General features: G+C 36.8%; 1 protein-coding gene across 4 annotated transcripts in view; it reads right to left on the minus strand.

The window, feature by feature from the left end:
• UBR1 (ubiquitin protein ligase E3 component n-recognin 1) overlaps nt 1-26,132 on the minus strand; it is a 58,556-nt gene that overhangs the window by 31,067 nt on the left and 1,357 nt on the right. For 2 of the 4 annotated variants that reach the window (XM_040066617.2, XM_040066615.2), the window contains exons 2-22: nt 17,867-18,123; nt 15,689-15,767; nt 14,270-14,380; nt 12,851-12,981; nt 11,721-11,859; nt 11,131-11,193; nt 10,709-10,832; nt 8,881-8,988; nt 8,348-8,436; nt 7,482-7,580; nt 6,655-6,812; nt 5,921-6,020; nt 5,489-5,617; nt 5,104-5,284; nt 4,161-4,222; nt 3,842-3,952; nt 2,850-2,915; nt 2,636-2,737; nt 1,965-2,028; nt 1,417-1,541; nt 434-486 (exon numbers count right to left, since the gene is read on the minus strand). In XM_040066617.2, the coding sequence (XP_039922551.1) occupies nt 434-486; nt 1,417-1,541; nt 1,965-2,028; nt 2,636-2,737; nt 2,850-2,915; nt 3,842-3,952; nt 4,161-4,222; nt 5,104-5,284; nt 5,489-5,617; nt 5,921-6,020; nt 6,655-6,812; nt 7,482-7,580; nt 8,348-8,436; nt 8,881-8,988; nt 10,709-10,832; nt 11,131-11,193; nt 11,721-11,859; nt 12,851-12,981; nt 14,270-14,380; nt 15,689-15,767; nt 17,867-18,123 (2,351 nt within the window). Of the gene's footprint in view, nt 1-433; nt 487-1,416; nt 1,542-1,964; nt 2,029-2,635; nt 2,738-2,849; nt 2,916-3,841; nt 3,953-4,160; nt 4,223-5,103; nt 5,285-5,488; nt 5,618-5,920; nt 6,021-6,654; nt 6,813-7,481; nt 7,581-8,347; nt 8,437-8,880; nt 8,989-10,708; nt 10,833-11,130; nt 11,194-11,720; nt 11,863-12,850; nt 12,982-14,269; nt 14,381-15,688; nt 15,768-17,866; nt 18,124-26,132 lie in introns of all 4 variants that reach the window. The other 2 variants (XM_040066616.2, XM_040066614.2) reach the window with 1 other exon arrangement.

Consider the following 26,132-nt stretch of genomic DNA (forward strand, 5'->3'; position numbering starts at 1 on the left):
CACACACATATATATATTTATACATAAAATTAATTTTCAGGGAAAAAAGGGCAAGTTCCAGAAAAACAGCAACTAAATAACACAACAGTTACTAGATAATGGTTGTCAAAGGTACAATGACTTCTTAACCTTCCTAACCATTTTTGAAAAAAAAAAAAAAAAATGAACTTCTGAAGATTCTCCCACTAGGACCTGAGATTACTAAACTAAACTGAGACTCCTCAAACTGAATTTGAGGAGAGGGAGAGAAACAGCAGCAGTGTAGAGTATTCTGCACACTGTTCTTTCCTATGCATATTTGCTAATATATTTATTTCAAGGCAGCAAAATATTAGCTGAACAGAGACTGTAGTTCATCGTGTTTAACCCAAACATAATCTAAGAAATTTTATTTCACATCCAAGCTACTTATAAGACAACATTAAGAACTTACTTGAATGTAGCCACTTTATCAATTACATTCTCCAAGCCAGTTTCATTGTTCTCCTGGTAAAAAATTTAGTTTGGGATAAACATATAATGATTCAAGTATCTTCGGTTATTACGCTATGCGTAACAAAAATAGACAAACGAATTCAGGTAATTCCCTAATTCATGAACTTTTATCTTTTGCCCACTGTTAATCAGAAAGCAGATATTCATAATTAGCAAGTTCCAAGGAAGTATCAAAGATATATAATACTTCTACTGAATCATGCAGAACTTCATTAATAACAGAGCTGATCTCTAGAAACAGGCCAATGCTCACCCAATCTTAACAAAGGGAAAAAAAGAGAGTGAGATATTTTAAAACAGTGAATGTGGATATTACGATAATATTTCAGGCTATTTCATTTACAACAAAAATTTAGGGGGTTTTGCATTGATTGCTGGCCCTGAACACTTGCACAGACTGTAAAATCTAATCCACATCCCTCCCCTTTGCTTGAATCTTCAACAACTGTAATGGAATGGGCAAGGAAAGCTTGTTTTCAAATAGACATGTACAACACTTGACTTCAAATGGATCTACACAAGTTTAAGTGATCACAATTACAGGCATAGATTTAGCAATAGTACACAGGGCAGAATGGAATCCAGCTCAATCATTCTACAGGGCCAAACCAGAAAAATTCACAACTTTTCTTTTTGAATCTGGAACTACAGCTGAATATTTTAAAAAAAATCTCACCTCTTAATCAAAAAGCATAACTCCCTATCAAGTCTTTCCAGATCAGTCCATACTTGAATCCATGACATTTACTTCTACATTAGTAAGGTGTGTAAGCCCCTTTGTCATACCACTTTGTAATTCTCAAAACAACATTTAAGCTTTATTTTAGAAATGCTTCCAGATAAAGACATGAAAGCTAAAGAAGAAAGACAGTAAACAAGGAAAAGTAAATAAAGGTAAAAAGTAAATAAATCAGGACTCACGTTTTCAGGCAAGGACTTGGTAATTGCACTGTGAGCCATTGGTTCAATACATAACAGATGGATGATTTCTCTCATTATTACATCTTCTTTTGTCACATTACTGATTCCAGGCACATATCTTTCCCCTATCAGAGTGAACCAAAAGAAGAATGGCAATTATGATGGGTATAAAGCCAATTTGGATTTTGCTGCTGATATTGCTGGGATGTTTCATTGCACAAGCTTGCATTTGTCAGAAGCGTGTCCCAAGTGTCTCAGAGTAAAAATGTTTCTTAGCCTAGCTTCCTAACAAAATGGGTCAAGATGGACTCTCTTCATATTCTACTTTAATGTCAATTATGAGGTTATCATAAAACATATCAAAACCCAGCTTTTTTCACTGTCCAACTCCTATTGCTTCCAGCTGACAAATACTTGTGTTATTGAATCACCTGTTTAAAAGAGGCACTCTCCAGTATCCTCTCTACATTATGTTAAAGAAAATGCGCAAGTCTGCTCTGTCAAAACAATAATCCATTACTACAACAATAGAGAGAAATGAAACTTACCCACGACATAGATGAGAATCTGTAGCATCTCTTCTATTAAAACATTATATTGCTTAATCAAATCCTGCAAAAATGAGAGAAATCAGGTTAAAAAACCAAAAACAAAAATGCAGAAAAAGCCATCCATCAAACGACACTGAGTTCAGCCTTCATATCTACTACTTCGCTGAAGTATTGTACTCTAGAAAGAAATTTCAATTCTAACAAGCTAGAAAAAGTGCCTGCTCTGGTAGAGGAGATACTATACAGCAACTACAGTGCAAGATTCACACACAAGAAAAGAAACAACAGCTAAAAAAAGTATCCCAAATGAAGGGTTAGATCAAAGTTCAAGCCACAAGAAGTAGCATAACCATCCAAGAAACTTCCAACCAAAATAAAAGCAAGTAACACAGCCTACGAGACATTGAAATGCTACAGTGAAGTAATTTATGTGGATTTTGGTAGATGCCCTATGAAATAAAGGTCCAAAAGGGGCAAAACCTTGCTTTTTAATTTTGAGGAAGCCCCTACCAATTCCAAATACAATTTACCTATCCACCACCTCCTGTGTCTACTGACTTCTAGCATGGCCTTAAAAATGCAGTTATCTACAGTAGTTAGTTTTTTTAAATTGATGTTTCATATACTCAAAGCTGACAAATTAAACAGCACAAGTATTTGCTACTTACCTGATCTTTGGTGGGTTTGATCTTTTTGAAAGCATCAGCAAGCTCATATCTCTGCAGTATCAGCAGGAGAAACTGGTTTGGATCCATAAGAGATGCACCTATCTATCAAAAAACCCAAATTAATATGAACATCACTTGCTATTTCAAAATAATGCAAAATAATTAACTGAATTTTTAAAAAATGACAGCTAGGTGATGATTCAGAACATTATACCTGGAGCATGATGATGTCCTTATCGTACATCTCTTCTCTGCATTTAACATCTTGATAATAGAATACCTAAGAAAAAGGAAAGCAAAAACAGAGCTATAAAGTAATGAACTACCAAATGTGCTTCAGTTAATCTCTGAGGCTTTTCTAACTGTACCAAACCTCTATTGACTAAAGGCAAGTCCATATTTCTTTCAAAATAAATATGCATTTTAATGGAAGCGAAAAATATTTTTTTACCTATCCAAAAAAAGTCTATCCCATACTTCACACCCCCTTCCAACAGGACATAACTCCAATGGCTGCTACTGAATTAAGTCAAAACATCCTCCTTCTCCTACCCTAGTTGTCAGAAAGACAATTCTGCAGGGATTTACCAAGATCTGCTTTGATTTCATCAAAGGGTCCTGTGCAAGGTTAGCAGAGAATTTCTGCCATCAAAGGAAGAAAAATAAACAACCACAACAAAAATACCCCAATGTGAAGTCAAACAAGTCAAATGCAAGGTTAGACTCTTCCCTTTACCTCTACTCTTGCAATAGAAGTCACAAGTATTAGAAGATGTTTGTATGCCTAGCTATAGGGTTCACAAAAGTTTAGTGTGAGACTAAAACAGTTTAACTTTTGTATATAGTAACTCCCATACACCATGAGGAACTTCTAACTTTTTCTGTTAAAAGCAAGAGTACTAAGAAGTACTTATGCAGTGATTATGAGATCTGAAAGTAGCTTACAAGTAGACATCAGCAACATGAATACTATTTCACAGAGTAAGAAAGAGTCATAACATAGATGAAAATACCCATTTAGGATAGGGAGGTAAGCCATTGCTGAAGCTAGAGATAAAACCACATAACCTAAATTTCCACCTAGAAATTTTTCTCTTTACTGTAGGAGTGGCCGCGTGACCTCTCTCCGCGCTGGATGAAGCCCTGGCAGCACTACTGAGCAAACACCAGCAGGATCAGCTCACCACTGAACACTGTAGGGAGTACCTGGCTTATCAGGGAGAGCCCATTCCTTCTCCACATCTCTGCAGCAACCTGCGCAACCAGGACAAGACAACGCAAAGGATATTCCACTAGCAATTCCACTTGGAAGTCTTCCTAGAGTTTCCAAAAGGAGAAAAAAATTAATAACACCTCAGGATAAATCTGCCAGTGGTTTTAAAAGTGTAAGTCCTAATGAATATATTGACAGCTGAAGAATCACTTGTATGTGTGCCATGAAGGTTAGAGGATATAGCTTGAGGCTTTTTTCTTTCTAGAGTGTAAATCACAAAAGCATTTGAGATTAAAAAAAAAAGTCTCTTACAGGAGAAACAAACTCGTGCAATCTTGAGATGGCTCCAGTCTTGCTTAATCGTACATGAAGACCTACAAAACCAAGGAATAAAAATCAGAAAATAAATCAAAATTAGCGAAGGTTCTCCAACTCCTTCTAAACGTTAGCTAAATCATCTACAATTCAGAGAACTACAGAAAAAAAAGTCCAAGTTTGTTTAGGAAAGACTTCATACTTTCCTTTTTTTTGAGACAGAAGATCCATTACATTATCACAACAGTTCCTACTAGTCTTACAATCCATTATTTTATGAAAAAATTTACATTGAATGAATGAATCAATTCCATCTAAATTGAGATGCTATATAATATTAGCAAATTTTTTATTTCACTTTTAAATCATATATCGTAGTAAATTAATTTCAAGACTACAAGGCTTAACAGATGACATCTTGGTATCAAATTATGTGATAAAGAATCTACAGCTTCATAATAGCATATGGTTTCATTTGTATTCTAAAGAAAGCAGTGATTGTATTCTGCCAGAAAGCCTGTCCTGGCCTTGTGCAAATGTATGTCTTTTAGGAAGAGCATTTTAACAGTCCTAAGATATATATGACTGGAAAATAAATTCAAGTACATTAATAATGAGTATTACTTTAGATAAAGCAGACAGAAACAGAACCAGAAACACTTCAGAGAAAACTAAAGATCTCATAAAAATTTTTTCCTTCTTGACTGACTTCTCTTTCTTCCATTTAAAAAGACATCCTCCAACCTCCATGGAAATGTTGTTTTGAGAAAAACCTTCCTTTAGTGGGACACATGGGGAACACATCTTCCTGATCATGAGAATGTCAGAAAGCCAGAGAGCAACTGACCTGTGAAGCACTTATTCCAAATGTTTTCTGGAGTAAAGAAACAGAGATGGATGACTAACACGGTTTAATCAGCAATCAAAACACATCACTTACCAGCAAGAGTCCTAGACAGTGGCAAATGTATGCTGACAGGATCTGCAGACACTCTGTAGGGTCTGCTCTCCAGGGTATGGCCACATAAATGAAATACTGTCTTCTCCCGAGAGCGGCCATTTGTGCTGCACCTCATCACAGCTTTATGACATTCACTGTAGGACCTGAGCAGCAGCTCTTCCTAGAATTTAAAATAAGTGCACAGGTTATATTTAAAAATCATACAGTCATTCCTTTCTCTGTCACACCCAGACGAATTCCTTCAGACCAATTTTTTTGTGGATATTGAACAAAAGTGAGCTTTTGTAAAAGCTGCTAGTTCAAAAGCTCTCAGGAAGATTCACAAAAGGCAAGCATGCAAGAATCCCAGAAAATAGATACTTGCATCACAGGCACACCACTCCTGGAACATCAGAAGAATGTTCTTGAGCTGCATCTGTATGGCAATAGCTGCTTCCCAGTCAGGGTCCACCTCGATGTGCTGACCAATCTGTCTTTTTATCTCCTCCATTCCCTGAAATAGAAATCCCACAGAATACTTTGTCTATATCAGTGATCACGGGCATAACACAACAGAAAATTCCACAATAAAAAGGTAAAATACATGTAACTAAATCTGAAGAGCATTATTTCTATACACATGACTTCTTCACGCATTACTTCTATACACGACTTCTTCACCCATCCAAAACAGGGACTGAAGAAATTAACACTGTAATTACATGTTTACATCCAATACAATACTATGGGGAAAAAAGAGGAGCTGTAATCTCTTTACAACAGAGTATTAGAAAGAAATTATTTAAATGTATAGTACCTGCATGCAAGTTAGAATCCTTAGGAAAGAAACAAATCCTTCTAAAAAACGCTCCCTCAGACGGTCTGTCCATACTGTAGGCTTGCTGACTAAGACATACCTGTCCCCAAAAAAATATTATCAGCCTTTGCTCAGACTTCTCTTATGTTTGTATTTCAAGTGCTCTTGAAATACAACTGTTTTCAATTGTTCTAATACCATCAATTACATAATCAAATTACACCACCCTCCCCATCTCAAAGTACTCAGAAAATTTCCCCAAATACTAGAACTACTTTGGTGTGATTCCATCATTGGAAATGGACAGATTTTTTTTTTTTTTAATTCCAAGGTATTTGGGGTGGTTTGATCTTACATTACTCAGTCTATTAGAGCAATTTGGTACCAGAACTAGAAAACCCTACGCAGATAAGGACTATACAGCTTTCCCAGAACAATAGCAAATAGGAGACAATTTTTCCATACTGTCTTACAGTAGATAAATTGTATTTATTATTGTAAATATTATATGCAATTAGATAATTGAAAATAAAACCGTGTTTTTATAGAATGTAATTTTGGTATTTTAGAATTTTAAGTTTCCACTGAAAAGGAAAACATTAGTATCTCATGCACGTATTTTGAGGAGTTTGGGTTTGATTTTAAAGTAGTTTTATCATCAGGCTCTGAATTGAAACACCTCATTGTACTACGAACATTTTAGAGCTGCTGTAGCTTCTCAGCCTTACACTTACCTGAGGTCATATATTACTGCATATACCCGGCTCAGTTTGTCCTGACTGTAGCCTTGGAAGTTGAACTTATCATTTTTGTCTAGGTATTCAGGAAGCACTTCTAGGAGTGTCTCTGTAATGGTGGTGATTACATTCTGCTCTTCAATAAGATGTCGGGCCTGCATGAACAAAGTGAAAATTTTTCCTTCCTGTTTTTGTTAAATGTTTTGATCAAAATATTTTTTCCTTTGGATTCAATCCTTCTGATTAAAAATTGTTTTAAGCATTTGCAAAGAGTCCAAGATAAAAAATCTCCCACAGCATTTACTGCACAGGAACGTAATTGCTATCAACTTCGTATGTTTGTTCAATTCTGACAGCATCTATATAAAGGATTTGCTGGGGTTTTTTTTCTAGAACAATCACGTACGAAAAAATTTTTACGTTAATATTTCAGCCAAGAAACACATAACCTTTAAAATTTATAGATATACTTCCTCCCCATATTTCACCCCCAACAAGGAGACATTTAACCATTTTTACCCCCTTGCCCTGTTTTTAAAGTCACACAGATGGGTAAAGGTAAGCAGTAAATAAATATGCAAAGTTAATGCAGAGAACAATGTGCCAGGAACATACTTATCTGCATTCCCTCTATGTTCTGTAATGAATTTTCACACCAACTCAAGCTCCTGCTTTCATATTGGCCCTAACAAATCTCAAAATCATTAATATTCAACTCAGCAACCCATAAAAACTCCCTGCCAAATCCAGCAATCTGCAAAGGTGGCATTGCTAGCAATTCTTCAACTTATTTTACACCTCTAGCAGAGCCAGGCTGTACATACCAGAGTAGGTACAGTGAACATCTGAACTGAGAGTGCTGTCACAGAGAGAACTCTGTCATGATCATCACTGATGTATTCCTTTTGCAAAGCCTTGTAATACTAGAAAAAGAGAGTATTGGGGACATTAAACAAATGTTAATAAAAATGTTTACTTTTTTATTCACAAGAATTACATCTCAATGTGTTTCTCCCACCTAACAGAAGCAGTTCCAACAGAAATAGCATGACATCCTTGATGCACCAAAGCAATTCAATATGGCCCCCACTGCCTTAATTCTGAAGATAAGCACAAATTTTACTGATCTGCCTGATTGGAACCAACATTTTTTTCGCCTACAACCAATATTCCCCTGAAAAAAATATTAAATATCTGAAGAAAAAAAAAAATCAAGACATTAACTTCTTGTAAAACAAATCTTCCCCCTGCAGTGAACTGCAGGGATAGTTGTTCAACAACTGTCTGTAAAAGACAAAGTCTTTGTTTGCTTTGTTTCAGTCCAGAAGAAAAATCAAGAAGTATCAATCATCTTTATCATAATTAAAAAGTCTCACCCTGTCTTATGTTTCGTATATTCCTTGATTACTGTACCTAATTTTCAAAAAGAAAGGCCAATTTCAGTTGCAGTTCATCTGGCATTTCGAGAGATACACAGAATACTAACAATATGGCATTCAAATGAGCAAATCCCTACATGAGGGAACGAACCAGTGACATGGGAATTAATTAACTGCACTCCATAAAGGCTGAGCCAGTTATTGAAACTCTGCTTCTTTAAAATTCATTATTTATACTGAAACAATTTCCAGCTTGGGGGGAAATTTCATAACACCAGTACAAATTCATAGCATAAAACAAAACCACTTACCTTCACAAATTCAATAGCAAAAAGTTTTTTGTATTCCATTTCCATGAAAAAACTACTGAAGATAAGTTCATGAAGAATCTTCCTTGCCCCTGCAAAGAGCCAATACAATGCATGTCACTTTGTTGTATTAAGATGCAGGTTTTTTGTGGGGGGGGAAGGAACCAATTACTAAACTATAATTAAAAATTATTAAAAGCCTCAAAATGGTTATGAAGTATATGAACAAAGATATTAATTTTGGGGGGAGTTTTGACATTTACTGGTATGTATTTAAAACACAGGGTAAGCATCAAGACACTTATTGTCAGGTTGCATTTTCTAAAAAGATTTTTCAAGATACATAAAACAGGACAAATTGAGGTGGCAAATATATATCCCAAATATAAATTAGCTCAGCTGTAAAAATTAAGGCTGTATAAAAACCATGAAGAAATGTAATTCTACACAGCATAGCACTTCATTTACCTACATGTTACACACATGAAAAATTAATTTGACAAATCTTTAGTTGATAGCAACATAGATACACAAACCTTTATGAAGTCTTGCATCCCATAGCATCAACTTGCTAATAAAGCAGGGATTTTCAGATCCAGCTTCTTCTTTGAGACATATTTGACAAAAGATCTGGCGAAAGTCACCTGAAGGGGTGAAAATATTCATTTGTACAAGAATGTTTTGATAATTAAATTATATGACACAAGAAAATTAGAATTACAGAATTCTGTTACTTAAAAGAAGAAGAAAAAAGGGCACTTAAGAATCACTTTGAACATTTTTCCTCAATGAACATACTCGCATATATCCTTTGCCTTACTAATTTCTTCCTATTATTCTTGCCTACCTAATTTAATAAACCCTGTGATGCAGAACAGTATTTTAAAATAAAAATAATTTAAACAGCTCTACAAAGCAGATCCATAAGAAGCCTTCACTGGGTCTGCACAGAAATGCACAGGGCTAGGCAAGTCTCTGCTGGTCACTGCCTCAGGCCTTGAAAGTCAAGTCTTTTGTAGAATTTCAGAAATCCTTTTCTATTTTCTTGCACCTATCCATAAACACAGTACTTGAAGTAGTTTTGGGGATCAACATATCACAGCCAACCATGGGTTTTTAATGTTCCAAAATGAGGTCTTGTGTTACTAATTTGAAAAGGAAAAGTGAAGAGTGTGAATCAAATTCCTGACTACCTGGAAATTAACATTATTAAATGTTTCTTGATTCATGTTCTACCACTTGAAACAAAACAAACCATGAAAAGAACAGGAACCATCACACCAAAAAGAAGTTCCAGCTGAGTACAGAACATCAGGCTCATAAAGCCTCTGTATAAAATCCACAAGAGCAGGAATGTTCGACTTCAATCTTTGTACTTAAAGATTCTCCTAAAATATAAAAGTATCTGTTAACTTACTTGGATAAAAATCAAACTTTCACTAGAAACTTTGAAATAATCCACACTCAAAAATTTGTACTGATTGAAAGAACTGTCTGAGGAATTCAGATCAGCAAGAAAATACCACTGGCAAAATAAACACAACCTTGAAAAGAACAGAACACTAAAACTTGTAAAACACCATAAAGAATTACAGAAAGGTACAGTTCTATGTATTTCAAGTGGAAGATCAGCAAGCACTCAGGAAAAATGAGAAGAAATTCACTCCATTAACTAAGCTTACGAAGGGGCTAAAGCAGACCACCAGATTTTCCTATCAAGAAGGAGGATAAGGAGTGAGTAGAGCTTTATCAATGCATACTTGTACTGTGTGGAGAAATTTCATATTAGTGTGGCAAGACACAGGTATGAAAAAAACAATAACAAATCCAAAGTACATTGATTCAGAAAGCTTTAAACTGTAAGCATCATTAAACACCAGAAAAATGTTTGAAAGTTTGAAATAGACTTTCCACTACAGGAATTTTTTTTTTTTAGTTAATGTTTTACTTTACTAGTTTTATTGACACTTCCTAATGAATCACAGCTATCAAATTGGAAGCAGGAATTAATGTAAGCAGTGGATGTATGTTTTCACTGATAAAGATGTTCTGTGGCTTTCCATCAGGACTGAGGAGGGCAGCTTTTAAGTAAAGGAGTCACACACTGAGTGTGTGTGATGCTGAGAATACTAAAACTTTGATAGTGCTCCATCAGGAAACAAACACATTTATTTCAACAAGAAGGAAAAGTACTGCTATTCATAACCTCACTAACAGATATCAGCACCCATGCTACTGCATTATTAATTTTCTGATTAGAAAGAACATCAAAGTAATTTAATTGATGGAATACCATATATAACGCTGCTTAATTCATTCAAATACTGGCATGGCATTATTGTAACAAAATCCAGTAATGCTTACTTGAATAGCTCATGAGTTTGTTTAGCCAAGAACCAAGGCGCAAGGCAAACTTCTGGTGTGCCATAACATCAGCATGCAGAACCTCCACGTGAAGCGGTCGTTGAGAAACATTTTCAGAATGCCTCTAGGAGTCAGATGAATATTAGTACATATAAAATAAAATAACATTAATTTCATTATTTATTTCCACTACCCACCATCTCTCCCAAGCAAAACAAAGAGAACAGTTCAATGATTTATTTCTGAAGATATCTATCTAAAATGTGGTGGTGTAAATTTAATTCTAAAATGTTCACAGACAAGTTATAAAACCATGGAAACACTGAGCTAAAGACTGTACAGCAGACAAGTAAGTGCTAAGTATTAAAACTAATTAGGTTGGTATGGGGTGTTTTTTTGTGAAAAATACTTTAGGAAGTTACCTTAATTTCTTCTTTTGCTTCCTGACAGGAGGCATAATGTCCTGCCTTAACAGCTCTACGACCCTGTTTAAGAAAATATTGAGCATGAGACCAATATAAAGCAAACCCAAAATATCGCAAAATCCTTGCTATGTTTTTTATACATAATAGAAAAACAGGGCCCAATATCACTCACGGTGCTATTAAACACCTAGAAGCAAATAAAAATTAACACAATTGTCTGTAAAAAAAAGCTATCCAAATTAACAACACAACAACTAAGTCTGAGTATCTTATTATTAAACAAGGAAAATTCATGTATACTTTAAAATAGATGAGAAAGACTTCTGCAGAATACTTTAAATACAAACCATATCAAGTCTCCACCTGGCACAAAGTACAGGAAAGAGCAGAGTATAATCAGAGATTTGTGCTTCCTAAGCAAATTCTCCACACCTGAGAAACAAGCGCTGACTAAGAGTCGCCCAGCCATGTGCCTTTCTCTCCTCATGCTCCAACAACTAGAAACAAAGATTCAGTATCCAACTGACGGCAGTAGTAACTCCTAATGATTAGAAGGCGGCTCTCTCTGATATCCGAAATGCACTAACCTCTTTATCTATGGCAGTTGTATGCAACTGGGCTTCACCAAGTTCACAGCCAAGTGCTCTCTGCAGGCTGTAGATGACATGATCATAAGAATGGTGTTCATCATTGAAAAGGACACAGTAGTAGCTGTCTACCTTCTCTCTGCTGGGAAAAAGGAAACATAGCATAGAAATAAAAGGAAAATTGTAAATACTGTACTATCTATCGAACACAGCTTAATTGATAGCTTGAGAAGAGTGTCAAACACAATTTTAAAAAGCTATTCAAGTAAATCAAGCGTTTTCCTCATGCTAATGAAACCCCACCCCACCATCTATGCCAGAAAAAGCCATAGAAATTATGTATCAAGTACAAAAAAAAAAAAGTTTTGAAGTTATTTGATATTCTCGTCTAATTTCCTTTCTCTGCTGTTTAATGAACCTACTTGTTTTGTAATGTGATACACAGCCTTTTTCCATTTTCATAGAATCATGGAATGGTTTGAGTTGGAAGGGACCTTCCTGAAAGTTCATCTAGTCCAGCCCCCTGCAATAAGCAGGGGCATCTTCAACTAGATCAGGTTGCTCAGAGCCCCATCCAACCTGACCTTGAATGTTTCCAGGGATGGTGCCTTCACCAACCCCCTGTGCAACCAGTTCCAGTGTTCCACTGTCCTCATAGTAAAAAATCCCTTCTTGTATTTACTCTAAATCTACCCTCCTTGAGTTTCAAACCATTAGCCCGTGTCCTATTGCAACAGATCTCACTAAAAGGTTTGTCCACATCTTTCTCTCAAGCACTGTGGAAAATCTGCCAGGTCAGCTGTGCTCCCCTGCCCCTTAGCATCCCATCAGTGACTCCCAAGACAGCCAACGGCACCTGGTGGGTCTCTCCACTGGCTGACATTTCCTCCCCTGTGCACTAAGACCTGCTGCTTCACTATGGATGGGGCTGGCTCAGGAGCACTTCCCTTCAGTGACTGATGGGGGACAATCACACACTACTTTTCTCTACATAACTCTACGTCAAACATACCACAGTGATGTTTACAGGGATTTCAGCACTAATGTCTGCATGAGTATGAGAATATCTCAGGCAAAATTATAATCCAAATTGCTAATGCACTGAAAAGAAAGTTGGAAATACTCCCTACCTAATGGTGAGCTCCACAGGCAGTTCCTTCTCTTCCTCCCAGATAAGCATATCTACAATGTATTTTATCACAGACGGAAACACTCTCCTAGAATGCTCCATGATTTCTTCACTCAACTGACATTCAGAGTTCTGTAAAGCATGAGATAATGTTAATACAGAAAAGAACCTGAAAAAAAATTAAGATAGTTGGTAGAGTATGTTATTAATATAATAGGAAATTATACTATAATATGTATACATACTATAAATTATATATATTTCTACTATAATCAGAAAATTATCCTTTTCATGATTTTCAAGCAAATTAACCTCACCTAATTTCTTCTTTTCAAAGTTACTTCATCCCAAGGGCTCTGAGAAGTATTCCAACAGTTTCATATACCCTTCTTTATGTATCCATGTTTTATTTAGGACTAGACCATGAAAGGCCTAATGAACTGTGTTAGCTTCACTTTTTTTTTTTAAACTTTCATTTGAAAAACCTGTTTAACAGTTTTCTTCATCCCTGTAGATATTAAAAGTATACAATGCAGACCAAGCAACAAGCTCCAAGTGGTAAAAAAATTGCTCCTTATTGCAGCTTCTACCATTTTTATCTCTGAAATTCACTAACTTTCTTCAAAAAGAAGGATGCAAAAAGTGAAGGAAAACTTAGTCTCATTTTTCTGTAAGATCAGTGCTTTTTATTCCTTTTACATTTGACTTTGACCAGAACACAAACAGCAGTACATTTGCTACAAAGCCATCAGGGATTAGGGGTCTGCTTGCAGTGACGCTGAGGTTTTTCATCCTGATTATCTCAGAAAGGACAACTCTGTAAAACTCCCAAATTTTATCTGAAGCACCTGATTTGCCTACATTTTCTTTAAGAATTCTTTGTAAGATGGCATATTACTTGTATATACTCCTTTACGAGCTACAATAACCATGAGACATCCTAGCATAAGAGGTTAGTTTCAAGGAAAGGCACAAAAAATTGTGACAGATCACACACCAGAAGTAACTGACAAATGCAATTATTCAGTAATGCAGTAATGTAGAAAAGAGAAAATATTAAAATCAAACTTCTAAACATTTGCTAACCACTGGGAAACCAATTATTTATAAATAAGAACTGAGTAATATAATTAGCAAAGAAAAGAACGAGAGACTGCAATTCCAATTCCAAATGAAAGACTCAAGTGCACAAGACAGGTAGATGAAACTGTCTCCAAACAAAAAGCAAAAAAACCAAAGGATGTCTAACATATATGTTTGATCCCAAACACCTTGACCAAGGAAATCCTGATTCAACTTGACTGAAGCTGTTACATGAGTATACAATATATATACATTCATCTACAAGAATAAGCACTTCTTAAAATAAGAAGGTAACATTTACAATATTTATTCATTTCACTTTAAGCAATATTCTTACTTCTTTTGGAGAACTTGATGCTCCAGGCTCATGTTTAGTACACAGCGGTCCAGCCTTCCATGCCTCTGTATCACCACAGTCACAAAATCCACCTCCAGTGGAGCTATGCATCTGGAAAAACCATGCATTTCAGTCATGAAATATGACCATAAGAAGCAAGAGGAAAATTGCAATGTGCATTATTTAAATCAAACACAAGTATAAACACCTACTTAAAAACAGAAGACTCGCTGCATAAGCAATGCAGTAACTTACCACAAATTTTTTCTTCTTTTAGATAAAAAGAAACTTACCAGAGGAGAAGGGGAGTAAAAGATAAACCTTTTGAGTAAAAAATAAAGAAGGAAATAGAGCTGCTGCTACAGAAAGGTATGCAAGTCTTAAATTTATTTAACTTGAAAGTAAGTGAAAAAGTCTATGACTGATGATGTTTCATAAATGGCAAAATATTTCTGGGTTTATTCACAAAATTATAGCAAAGCTATTCATTGCCTTCTTTAAAATTACTTTATCAAGTCAGAAAATATTTTAAAAAATGTGCATATTAAACAGACATTTAGTAGTACCTCTACTTCTAACCAAAGAAAAGATTACATGATCAGCATCTAAATACATTTACTTTAACTTTGCATTGCACTTTGTGAAGAGTACAAATTCTGTCCCTCCATTTTGGCAAAAAGTTCAGGCAAAAACAATTATCCTTAGCTTCCTCCAAAGCCACGATCTTGAAATAATTCTAAAATAACTATGACCCAATAAAAAGACATTCAAAAATCTGTCATTTACCTGAAACATTTTAAAATAACCTGATCAAATTAGACGCGCTTCGAGCAGGAGGCTGGACTAGGTGACCTCCTCAGGTCCCTTCCAACCCAAACTATTCTATGAATCTATAACGAGCACATCCTGCATTCTCTAGATGAAAATGCTACAAATCTGCTCCCATCTGACTACCTATTTCCATAACTGATGTTCTGCCTGAAGAATTTACTGAAAAACAGCAAAATGACAACAGCTTCTCAGCCCAGCTGTGTTCCAAAGTGCTCTCTAATCATTACTGTCTGTTTTCCCTGGGTTTTCACCTTACTTATATCCCAACAGAATTGACTGGGACTTAGGACACAACTGTCTTTTTCAGTCACAGCTCTTTGCTCTGACCTACACTTCCATGAAATTGCCGAAGAGAATAACACTGTATGCATTAATAAACACTCCTTTGTCTTTTGTTTCTTCCATTAGCAAGTTGCTGTTCTTAGAAGCTTTACATAGCTAGAAACACAAGAGAGAGATGAAGTAATTCATAAAGCCCAGATTTTTTTAAGTAATAAAACTACTAATGGTTTATATGCAGTTTATTATAGCCTCAAAAGAACTTCTCTAAAGCTACAAGTACCATTTCTTAAAATAAGATTTTCCTACCTTGTACCGGTGGTTCTTGTGAATGCTATTCTGGAAGCAGTCAATACAGAGCACACAAGTTGGATCAACTGCACAGTCTCTGCAACAAAAATGGTAAGTGGAAAACTTTCTAAAACAAACACTTGACATTTTCATGCACAAAAGAATATGCTGCTCTGAGAAAAAGAAAAATAGAGATTAACAACAGATTCAGATTATAAAAACATTGACTTTCATCATCTGTCTGTAACATGGAGTAACCAGTCTTGTTAAGTTTGAACCATGTATTCAAATCTGTTATATCAAATTCTGTCAAAACCTTGCTCAATTTCCACTGTCAAAACTTGCTTAGCCAAACCTTTTCTGGTTTTGCGAAGAATAAGCAGCTAGGAAAACTAGTGAGGACTCTGAATTAATGTTTATTATTGCTTCCAACATCAGTCAGTAGTCAGTTTGCCGATAAAACTTCTGCTACAATTCTACTAGGTTGTATTCCTAACTTTTAAAACAGTTAGAAGTTAAAATCTGAAAATAATTCCTTTCTAAATGAGCTAGGAATACATACTTTGAAATGTAACTTGTACAGTTTCACTCATGCACTTAAATACCTGAAAATACGGAATTACGCTCATGGGCAATCTAATTCCATTTTATCCTATGTTTCACATACATAATTCTATATATTGCCTTTTTCCTTAAGACATGGTCACTTTTTTCTTTAAATGCTGTTTTATTCTACACAAAAGGTGGATGACAGGTGCTAAATGATGACATATCAAAATTTTTACTTTATACCATTGTTCAACATTTAATTCAGGCCTCTTTTACAACTAAAATATCGAAGTAATTCTGATTACAGAAATAACTTCCTTCCAAACTGTCAGATTATAATTATCATTACAATAATACTTCAGTAACATTCATTTATTACTACAAATCTACGGAAAGATGAATCAAAGAAAAAAGAAGGCAGAAGTGCCTGCTAGATTTGATTATCCAATTCAAGACATTCCAATTTTAGAACTTCAGAGTATCTTTTATTTTTAGCATTTAGAAGCCTAAAAGCAAACAGATATCTAGCTTCAGTTGCAGAAGTACAGTAACTTCTATAAATACTACCACGTTTTTGCAAGACTGGAACTCAGAAAAACAAAAAAAGAGACCAACTCTAAGACATTTAGCTTCGTCTTTTTGCCCACTACCATACATGAACTCTGGAGAGGTAGGAGGAGAATTGTTCTTGTTCTAGCAGCACTAAACTGCCTTAGCCAGCTTCTTCCTTCATACAACTGTCCCTTTCACTACACGCTTTCTAGTACACACAGCAGGACTTCTTGTAAGACCATTCTCCTTTCATATACAACACTAGCTGATTCCTAGAAAAAGCTGAAGAGTATGTGATGGATTAAAACTTGACACTGCAATTCATAAACAAAGTTTATAGAGAGCTTTCATTTCGGCACTTCCTAAATTCTAAGGGATGGATTTTTTACTGATAGTGCTTTTCATCCTTAATAATATTCTTTCAGTATTTCTAATTAAATTTTCTAGGCTTTTAACATAAACTGAAAATTTGAATAAACTATGGCAATAGCATCATAATAATGCTCATCAACTGCCAGAACCATTGCAATCTTCTTTACATTCACCACAAAAATTGCTGGCTTTTTAATATTTATGTTTTTATTCATGATACTCATTAATGTATTTGCATTAATAGGAATTAATAAGATTAGTTCTATCAAATCAATGAGCTGACACCTTTAATACAGTTCAGGACGAGAAAAAAAAGTGAAATAATTACAACTGGCCACACAGCTACTGCCAAAGCAAAGGAATAATGATGCTCAGAAATGCTGGATTCTGTTTCAGACTTTGAAAGGGTCAGTACTGTATCCCTCAATTCAGGCACAGGCTCCATATTCACACTCTATCATCCCACACTTTTAACCAATAGCTTTCAGTACTTTTAGTAACCTTTCCACTTCCTCCCCTATTTCTCTGCCAGAGCTTTCTTTTCTTATGCAGTTCTCCTCACTGTAAAGTGGTTCAAAATGGGAAACAAATGCCAGCGTCCTTTAAGCAAAGAAATACCATGACACAAGCAATGACTAGTTAGCAGCACAACTGATTTTATTAAGGCACTTTGCTGCGTTATCTCAGATGGGAACATTGATGACAACACACCTTCGTTCTTACCTGCAAGAGTATGTTGTCTCCCCTCCTTTGAATACCTTTCCACAGAGCTGGGAGGTTCCACTCTGTTGTAGTTTCTCCAGGAATACATCTGGGTCCTCCCCAAACAAATAGCATTCCAGGGGGTATAGTATTGCTGCCTGGACCATTTCTTCTTGTTTCTCCACCAAGGGGTCCATTTCAGCTGAGTAAATATTTGGCACATGTTTTGCCAAGCACTGTAAAAATGTAGCTTCGAAGTCGAATCTTTCGTCACACCACTGCAACAAAAAGCACACCCATGGATAAACAAACAAATTAGTAAATATAAAGAAAATATGATTCACTTCTACTGTGAATTCAGAAGTGTTAACATCCAAATATCATAGAATATCCTAAGCTGGAAGGGACCCACAAGGATCGTTAAGTCCAAAACAGGACAGCCCCAAGAACCACACCATGTGCCTAAGAGCATTGTCCGAACGCTTCTTGAACTCTGGCAAGACTGGAGCCACAACCGCTTCTCTAGGAAGCCTGCTCCAGGGCCCAACCACCCTTCAGGTGAAAAGCCTCTTCCTAATATCCAACCCAAATCTCTCCTGATGCAAATCCACGCTGTCCCCTCAGGTCCTGTCACTGGTGACCGCAGAGGAGAGATCCGCGCCTGCCCCTCCCCTTCCCCTCACAAGAAGCGGCAGACTGCGGCGAGGTCTCCCCTCAGCCGCTCCCCACAGGGCCTCCCCTTCTAGGCCCCTCGCCGTCCTTCCTGCCCTCCTCGGGACGCTCTCTAATAGCTCTGTATCCTTCTTACATTGCGGTGCCCAAGACTGCACAGAAGATTCGAGACGAGTGCAAGAAAAAATACATATGTAACTACGTAAATAGCTCTAAAGGGAATTTTCTCCAGGCCACCAAGCAGGGAATGAGCAAGGCAGCCACCAAAGGATTCAGACGGAAAGAAAGCTCCAAGAAGTAGACTATTTAACTTTTTATATGAAAAGCAAAAAATCCTCAATACTTTATTTAAATTTTGGCCATCGATCTTCCTCAGCATTCCTCTTAGGTAGCCCATTACTTCATTTATCACGGTGAAAATGCATTGCAAAAGCTCATGGAAAAGACAAGCCATGGATAATGTGATCAAGCAGAACAGCAGATGCGTCCACAATCATATCAGAATATTTTTATTTTGTAAGTACAGAAGCAGCTTGATCAATTTTAACAGATTTCTTGAATCACAAAGCATTCAGGCCTATCCATTATTATCTGAAAATGAAGACCCATTCATGAAGCAAAAGGAACCAGTTATTCTAATTCCAATACTTACAAATAAATCTGCCTTTGTTTCAGAATTTCACCTGAGCAGAAAGCACCAGTGAAATTACTGTATTGGTCATAAAAGCTGTAGTATGCACACATACGTAATATATATGCAAACCGTACACATATACATACATGCACTCAAATATTCATGTATGTATTTATTTTCACGTATTCAGATCTAAGGAACAAAAAGAATAGGAAACAAATTAAATGGCTGCCTTTTTATTTTAATTAACTTAAATCAAATTTTTCAACTACCTAGCAACATTTTTATTAAATAAAAGCAACATTTACTCAAGGCATAAAGATACTAAATTGTAAAAAAAAACTAAAAATTCAATCCAAATTATCAGATACTTGCATATTAACACTGAAAAAAGAAAAATATCACACACAGATGATGGCTCTGAGAAAGATACTCAACTGTAAGAGGCAGCCGAAGACTGAATTATTTGATCATGTGTTTATTTTTTTATGTGTCTGATTTAAGATGGGTGGAAGTGAATTATCATCATAATTTAACTTCATAATTTAGTGTTTCTGCTTAAACATGTTTTCTCCCTGTAACTTGTCTTTGTTTTATTTTACCTAAACTGCATTATAGCTTCATCAAATTCCCCTCCCAATTTGATTACTGTATTTTTTTAAACATTGGAGGGTGGGACGTGGCCACTCGGCACACTGTTTGTGGAGCACAAGAGAATCCCAGTCTGTACCCTTCTATCTTGATAACCCACATTCCCAAGAGATGGTGCAAGTTTAGCTTCTGCGCTGTTGGTCCAGAGCACATCACAGCTTAAAAAAACAGGGCTAAGCCTCCCTGAAAATCTGCCAGAAGTGTAAAATGGGTTCTCACACAGTCAAACTCCCAAGGATTTCAAGCATTCTTGTGCAAAGCTTTTATTCTATTTCAATGTTGAGGAGAAGAGAGGACAGGAAGTAGGAAAGGAGAGCAAACAAGGGAAGCAAACTTTCTCAAGCGGGTTGTCCGCCTTCTGCTAAGCACACTAAAATATATACTCAGCCTGTACAACACTCAGGAAATACCCATTATACTCACGAGAGAAACAAGAACATTATTTTTCTTATTTCTAAAAGCTGCACCAGGCTAAATTTCAGACCTATCCCATACCCTCTGTGCTTCTTATGAGAAGTAATTTCTTCATCAAAATCCTTTTACTATATTATGTTCAAAAGTATCAAATTACATACCAAACTATCAACAGTAGAAAATCTGCCAAAACAAAATCCCCTAGATTAAACCTGACTCTTCAATCCTAGCTTTGTCCCCTTGTGCCCACATACTGAAACTCAACAGTTAGAGAGGTCCCACTTTCTCTCAGCTCACTCACTCCCTTACCTGTGCTCATACCTGTCAAGTGCTCAACTGCTACAGATACAAAAAACCGTATGAATTTATATGTTGATAGGCTTTTTGTTTTTATTGACAGGTTGAGCTGGAAGTCCAGAAAGCCAAACTGATGTGCAAGACAGTTGCAAGCTGAGATGGGGCTCACACTGCAGCCTTCTTCCCAGGCCTGGCACAGGCAGCCCTGAGAGGCTGTGGAAATGCCATCCTTTAACACACTCAAAAGCCAGCTGGGAATGGTACTGGGAAACCTGTTCTAGGTGACCCTGCTGGAGCAAGGAGTTTGAACAGAATGACCTGCAGAGGTGCCTCAATCACTGTGTGATTCAAATGCTTTGTAAGGAAAAACGTTATTTCTTTGTCAGTCTCTTTTATCTTCTAATTTCTGCTACTAGTAAACTCTAGAGAAAAGTTATTTTCCAGATTTGATTCCACTCAAGAGTAAATTTGAAATAGAGTACTGAAATAGGTAGAAGCTATGAAATAACACAATCAAGGAAGAAATATTACCATGTAACCAAAATAATACTACCAGTCAGCTCTCCATAGCCCTCCAGGCACTCACACCCCACTCACAGGACAGACACATGGCCCTGAAATAAAACCCGCACCAACAGTGACCAGAATGAGCTAAGGGGGTTCTCACTGCAGTTGCACACAACCTTTCCTGCAGAGGGAGAGTAACATCCACACCATGCTGGCAGGCATTCACAGGTATTGGAAACAGCAGGAAAAGGCGACACTCAAGAACCTGACACTGGTGAAGAGTGTATGTCAAACGCACACATTGCCTCCTACCTCTGCTTTTATACTTTATATCTCCAACCTGCTCCAGACCCATCTCTCTTCCTTACTTCAATCATACATTCCTGGAACACTCACCTTTTTTTAAGACTAGGATAATTCTCAGACTGCATGAAAGAGGAAGAAAAAGGTAGGCAGGAGGCGCTGCAAAGCTGTTTCTCAAGTGTTAGCAGTTTTGTCAGAAGAGCAGACACAGAAACCATTTTGTCCACCACATTTGATTTGTGCTGTATAACAAAAGCAGTAATTTGTCACCTCTATTGACTCTTCAGAATAATACTGTGACAGAAGCACTGCTTCACAGTAACACTTGAGAGCAAACCATTAGGAAACAATTTCTTGTCTTGCGTGGGAAACATATCCTCCTCTGTGGGATCAGACTAATATTTCTTCCCATGTGTAACCATATAGAGATTTTCCCAAATGTCAATTTCAACCAAACATGCAGACTTATCCTACATGTAAAAGGACAGTTTGTAGCTTTTTCCAAACCCTTTAAATAAGCACCATGCCAAAAGGTGAGAGATTGAGAAATAACATTTTCCTACAAATACTGCTATAATATATGCAAAATATCTGTCACTGATATAGCAAATATATTCATACCAATTTTGTCTTTCATAAACACATTCCATTTATGAATACTGCAAATAGTAACAGGAATAAGAGAGAAGTGTATAAGAAAAAAAGAGGGTAAAAGTTAACCACACTCTCAATTCACTCTTCTCCTGCAGACCAAGCATCAAATGAGATTTCTCATCAATGGGACAGAATTTCTTTATCATTACAGAGGTTTATTATGTACATCAATTCAGCAGCTGTTGCTTCCATGACAATTTTTGATCTACCTTCTGAGCACATTTCTCCTGGAATTCTGAAGTCTTTTCAAACTAACAGCTTGCACAAGGCAATACTATAAAAAGCAACTGTACTTTAACTTCATGGATTGACAAGCTGATCTTTTAATGCAAAAGTGATTGCCTAAATTTCAAGACTATTTTTTGATCTATACATTAATCTAATCAGTGAAAAGGAATATTAATATTTATGAACATTAAGCAACAAATTATGAAGGAACAGACACTACAAGTGTCTGTTAGCATGAACTAACCTGGTCCAGCATTCCAGTTATAGGGAATAGTAAATACTTCGTTAGGCACAGCAAAAATCTGTCAGGCACAAGATGACAATACCAGCTGCCTGCCAAAGCAACTAGAAAAAGCAGGATTTTAAAAGTAAATATTTAAAATGCTGGGGACATACTGATTTCAAGCAGGTGCCATTCAACATAAATACCAAATGCAAAAGACAGCTATACTTTAATGCACAGAACACGCGTTACAAGTTTAAGAGATTAGCAGGACAACATCCCAGAAAACTTTTATTCTGATAATTGAGGAAACACAATGACATTTTTAAAGGATAAATATGCACAAGTTCTTTGATAAGTATGCAGAACATGTAAAATTTCTTTGGGAAGGAAAGTTCAAAGGATTCTTGAACTAACATTTTCTTATAAGGATTCTGTTTTCAAAACTTTGGTTCCATTTTTCCTTCTTATTATTTTGGTTTAAAATTATCAGTTTTCTAATGCACTGAAAATAAGATCCAACTAGAGTACAGAACACCTAGGCATTATTTTTAGTAAAAACAATATGAAGACAAGGCAACCTATTTCAGCCTCAAAGATATACTCCACAAAGAAGAGGCTTCAAAAATAAACACTGGAAATTAATTAGTATATTTCTTCTTCCCTACCTTAAATCAAACTTTTTTGGTTTGTTTTTTGGTTTTTTTAGGAGCATAAATTCTGTCTCTGGAAGGGCACAGTTCGGGAGTTAAGATGGAAACTCAGACTATTTGTTTTGTCATATTCATAACAGGAATTATGTTTCACATTCTCCAGCAAAGAACAGACAATGTTTTAGTAGAGAATTCAAGCTGTAGAAATTACTGTTTAGAACAAAATATCTGTTTTCAGATGCATCAGTCAGCTCCTTTATACAACAAGGCTAAAAAACCCAAATCAACTACCAAACTTTAGTATTCAGTCTGCTTTGGTTTTCAGTAATTGCACTAAAAGAAGCAAGTTAGATTTCAAAAGGTTTTTTTTTCCCTTTGGCACAACATGGGTAACGTTCAAGACTGTCTAGCATTGTCCTAACAAAACATCAACTTTGACCTGAAGACATAAAAGAACTTTTTGATCTCTACAGTCATTTAACTTTGGCCCCTGAGCCAAAGCAGGGCGCCAATTCATGTCGAAAGATGCTTTAATGATGCAGGTGTGTTTGCCCACTGGGAATGAGACTCAAAACCAGCACAGACTACTAAAGCTTTGCCTACAGTACAATCCACCTCGATTCCAGCAGTCACCAACGACTACCAGCTGAGCTGAACCAGAGCAAATCAGTGACCACCAGAGAAAGACAAGAGACCACCAGCACCATCTGTCACTGTTTAGCTGCTGGACAGCTAAAACCAGTACCTTCTTCAGGGTAAACAATACACAGACCCAAGCTGCTCAACCTCTTGGAAACTGCAGGTCACTTTTAAAGCACAGGCACCTCCAAAACCACAAGAGCACAGCTGCAGCTCATGGGCCACAAAAATTACCAATAAGCTTGAGTAAACATGAAAGCTGACAGGGAAGAAAAAAATCACTATTTGATGCCATAACAATGTGAAAGCACTTCAGTGCTTCAGTATAGGGATGCAAACAGGACCTGGGCCATGCTCCAGTTACCTGCTGCAACTTTCACAGCTCCATTTCTTGGACACTGACACAAGTGTACAGTAAACACTGTTCTGCCAGTATGCTGCACTGTTCCAAATACAGAGCCTTTGACCATGTGCATTTCAGGGATTACTTACAATAAAGGATATGATGGCTTACCTAAAATGAAGTTTTAAACAAATTTAGCTTAACAAAGTAAAATTATATGGACATGTCATCTGGTCTAAGCAGGTCAATTCAGTTTAGAAGACACTGCAACTCCAAATAAGATGCTCGATTCAGATTTCACTAATTTCAATAAATTACCTGCATATGAGTATGAATATCCCCTCCATACACTTGATTATGACACATCCATGGTAGCAGGACTTCTCAACTATGTAACAGCACTGAATGACACAAAAGATCTGAAATACCTTAAAACGCACAAGCGCCTGTATCATGTTTTACATTATGAAACTGAAATCTGGAACTTCCCCATCTTTAAAGGAAATATCCTAACAATATAAGCTTTTCTCTTCTTGTACACCACTACAGACTTACATCTTAGCTTCTGTTAGGAGCTCTGACTGATGACAAAAGAAAAGAACCTCAAAGAAATCCCTTTTCTTCACAAATATTACTGAGAAGGTACACATACATGAAAATTTGAAGATTTAGTCTAAATTTAAAATCCTTGATATAGCTTAATATCAAAGCCCTGCTCCAGGTAGCAGACACAAAAGCAGGCAGAGTCAAACAGGAATTTGTTTAGAATACAAATGGACAACCAACCAGGGGCTGGATCCAGCCTGAAAAGCAGCCTTTTGTCAGGCCACCAGCAATGCCTGCTGGCAGACAAGCCAAATCCAGCCCATCAATCAGCCAAGTAAACTGTGGATGCTGTTGGGAAAGCAAAGAAAGTAAACAAACTGGAGTTTGGTAGACAGGGTTTACTACCTAGTCAGCACTAAATTCAGCCCACTCTCTTCCAGGGCAGCTCAGGGAGCAATGGAGAAGCAGAAGCACAGACAGGACCTGACTTCAACTAATGGCAGTGAAACACCAAGTTCAGTATTTTCACCCACAGTCATCCAACCTCAAGAGCTGGAGACAAGACACTACTGACTTGGGCTGGGTGCAGAAGAGTTTATTACCTGAGTCATCACCATCCATTCCAGAATCAGGCTGGCTGCTGCAGAATCATTCAGGTAAACCTGCACCATGCACCCAGCACTCTGGGAAGGTTTGCAGCCAGGTGTGATACTGCACTGCAGCCAATGGCACCCAAAGCCAGAGATGAACAGAGGGGCAAGAGTCTGGCAGACTGCTCCGACATTGAGACAGATTTGACAAGTTCAGCAAGGCCAAATCTCATTCTGTTTAACCAGTTCTTTCCACTCCACACAATTATCCAATTCTAGCACCGCAGTGACTTTCAGAACAGCTGTGCACAGTGGAAGCACAAGTCTGGCAGGATACAGTAGTTCCACCTACCTAGTACCATCTTTAGGACAGCAGTAAATTGGGTGTATTGTTTACAGATTACATCTGTCTCTAGCATCACTATACACAGGTTTGCTATCTAACATCACAAATGCTGTCAGACACAACCCAAGTACACATCCCAGGCTCCTTTCTCTTTTTTATAAGGGAGAAATTATTCCCTGTCAAAATCCCTGCAGTTTGCTTGGATGTATGGCAGGCAACACTGCCTGGATGGCCAACTATCTTCCTTGGAAGAATGATAATTCTGGTCCAGACACTTTCACTTGGCTGAAATCACATCAAAATTAAGACAACTTAGTGGACCAGCATCAACTTTGAGCAGCTGAGGATCTCTTCAACAACTCTCTTAGTTTTTCACAATACCACTATTACCAGTTTTATGGATTGCTTGGGCTAACTCAGCCTCTTATGTTCCCAGTTAATGAAAGGTTGACTGGATTGCTTGGCTGCTGATTGGCACTATTACCCTCAGTACCACTGACTTTTTGCACAGCTCACAAGCTTAAGAAATCACCTGTCTTGGGTCGCAATTTTTGACACTATGCAATCAAATCACATTTTTCCTTGTT

The sequence above is a fragment of the Hirundo rustica genome, chromosome 6 (genome assembly GCF_015227805.2).
Source record: "Hirundo rustica isolate bHirRus1 chromosome 6, bHirRus1.pri.v3, whole genome shotgun sequence".
Classification (NCBI taxonomy): domain Eukaryota; kingdom Metazoa; phylum Chordata; class Aves; order Passeriformes; family Hirundinidae; genus Hirundo; species Hirundo rustica.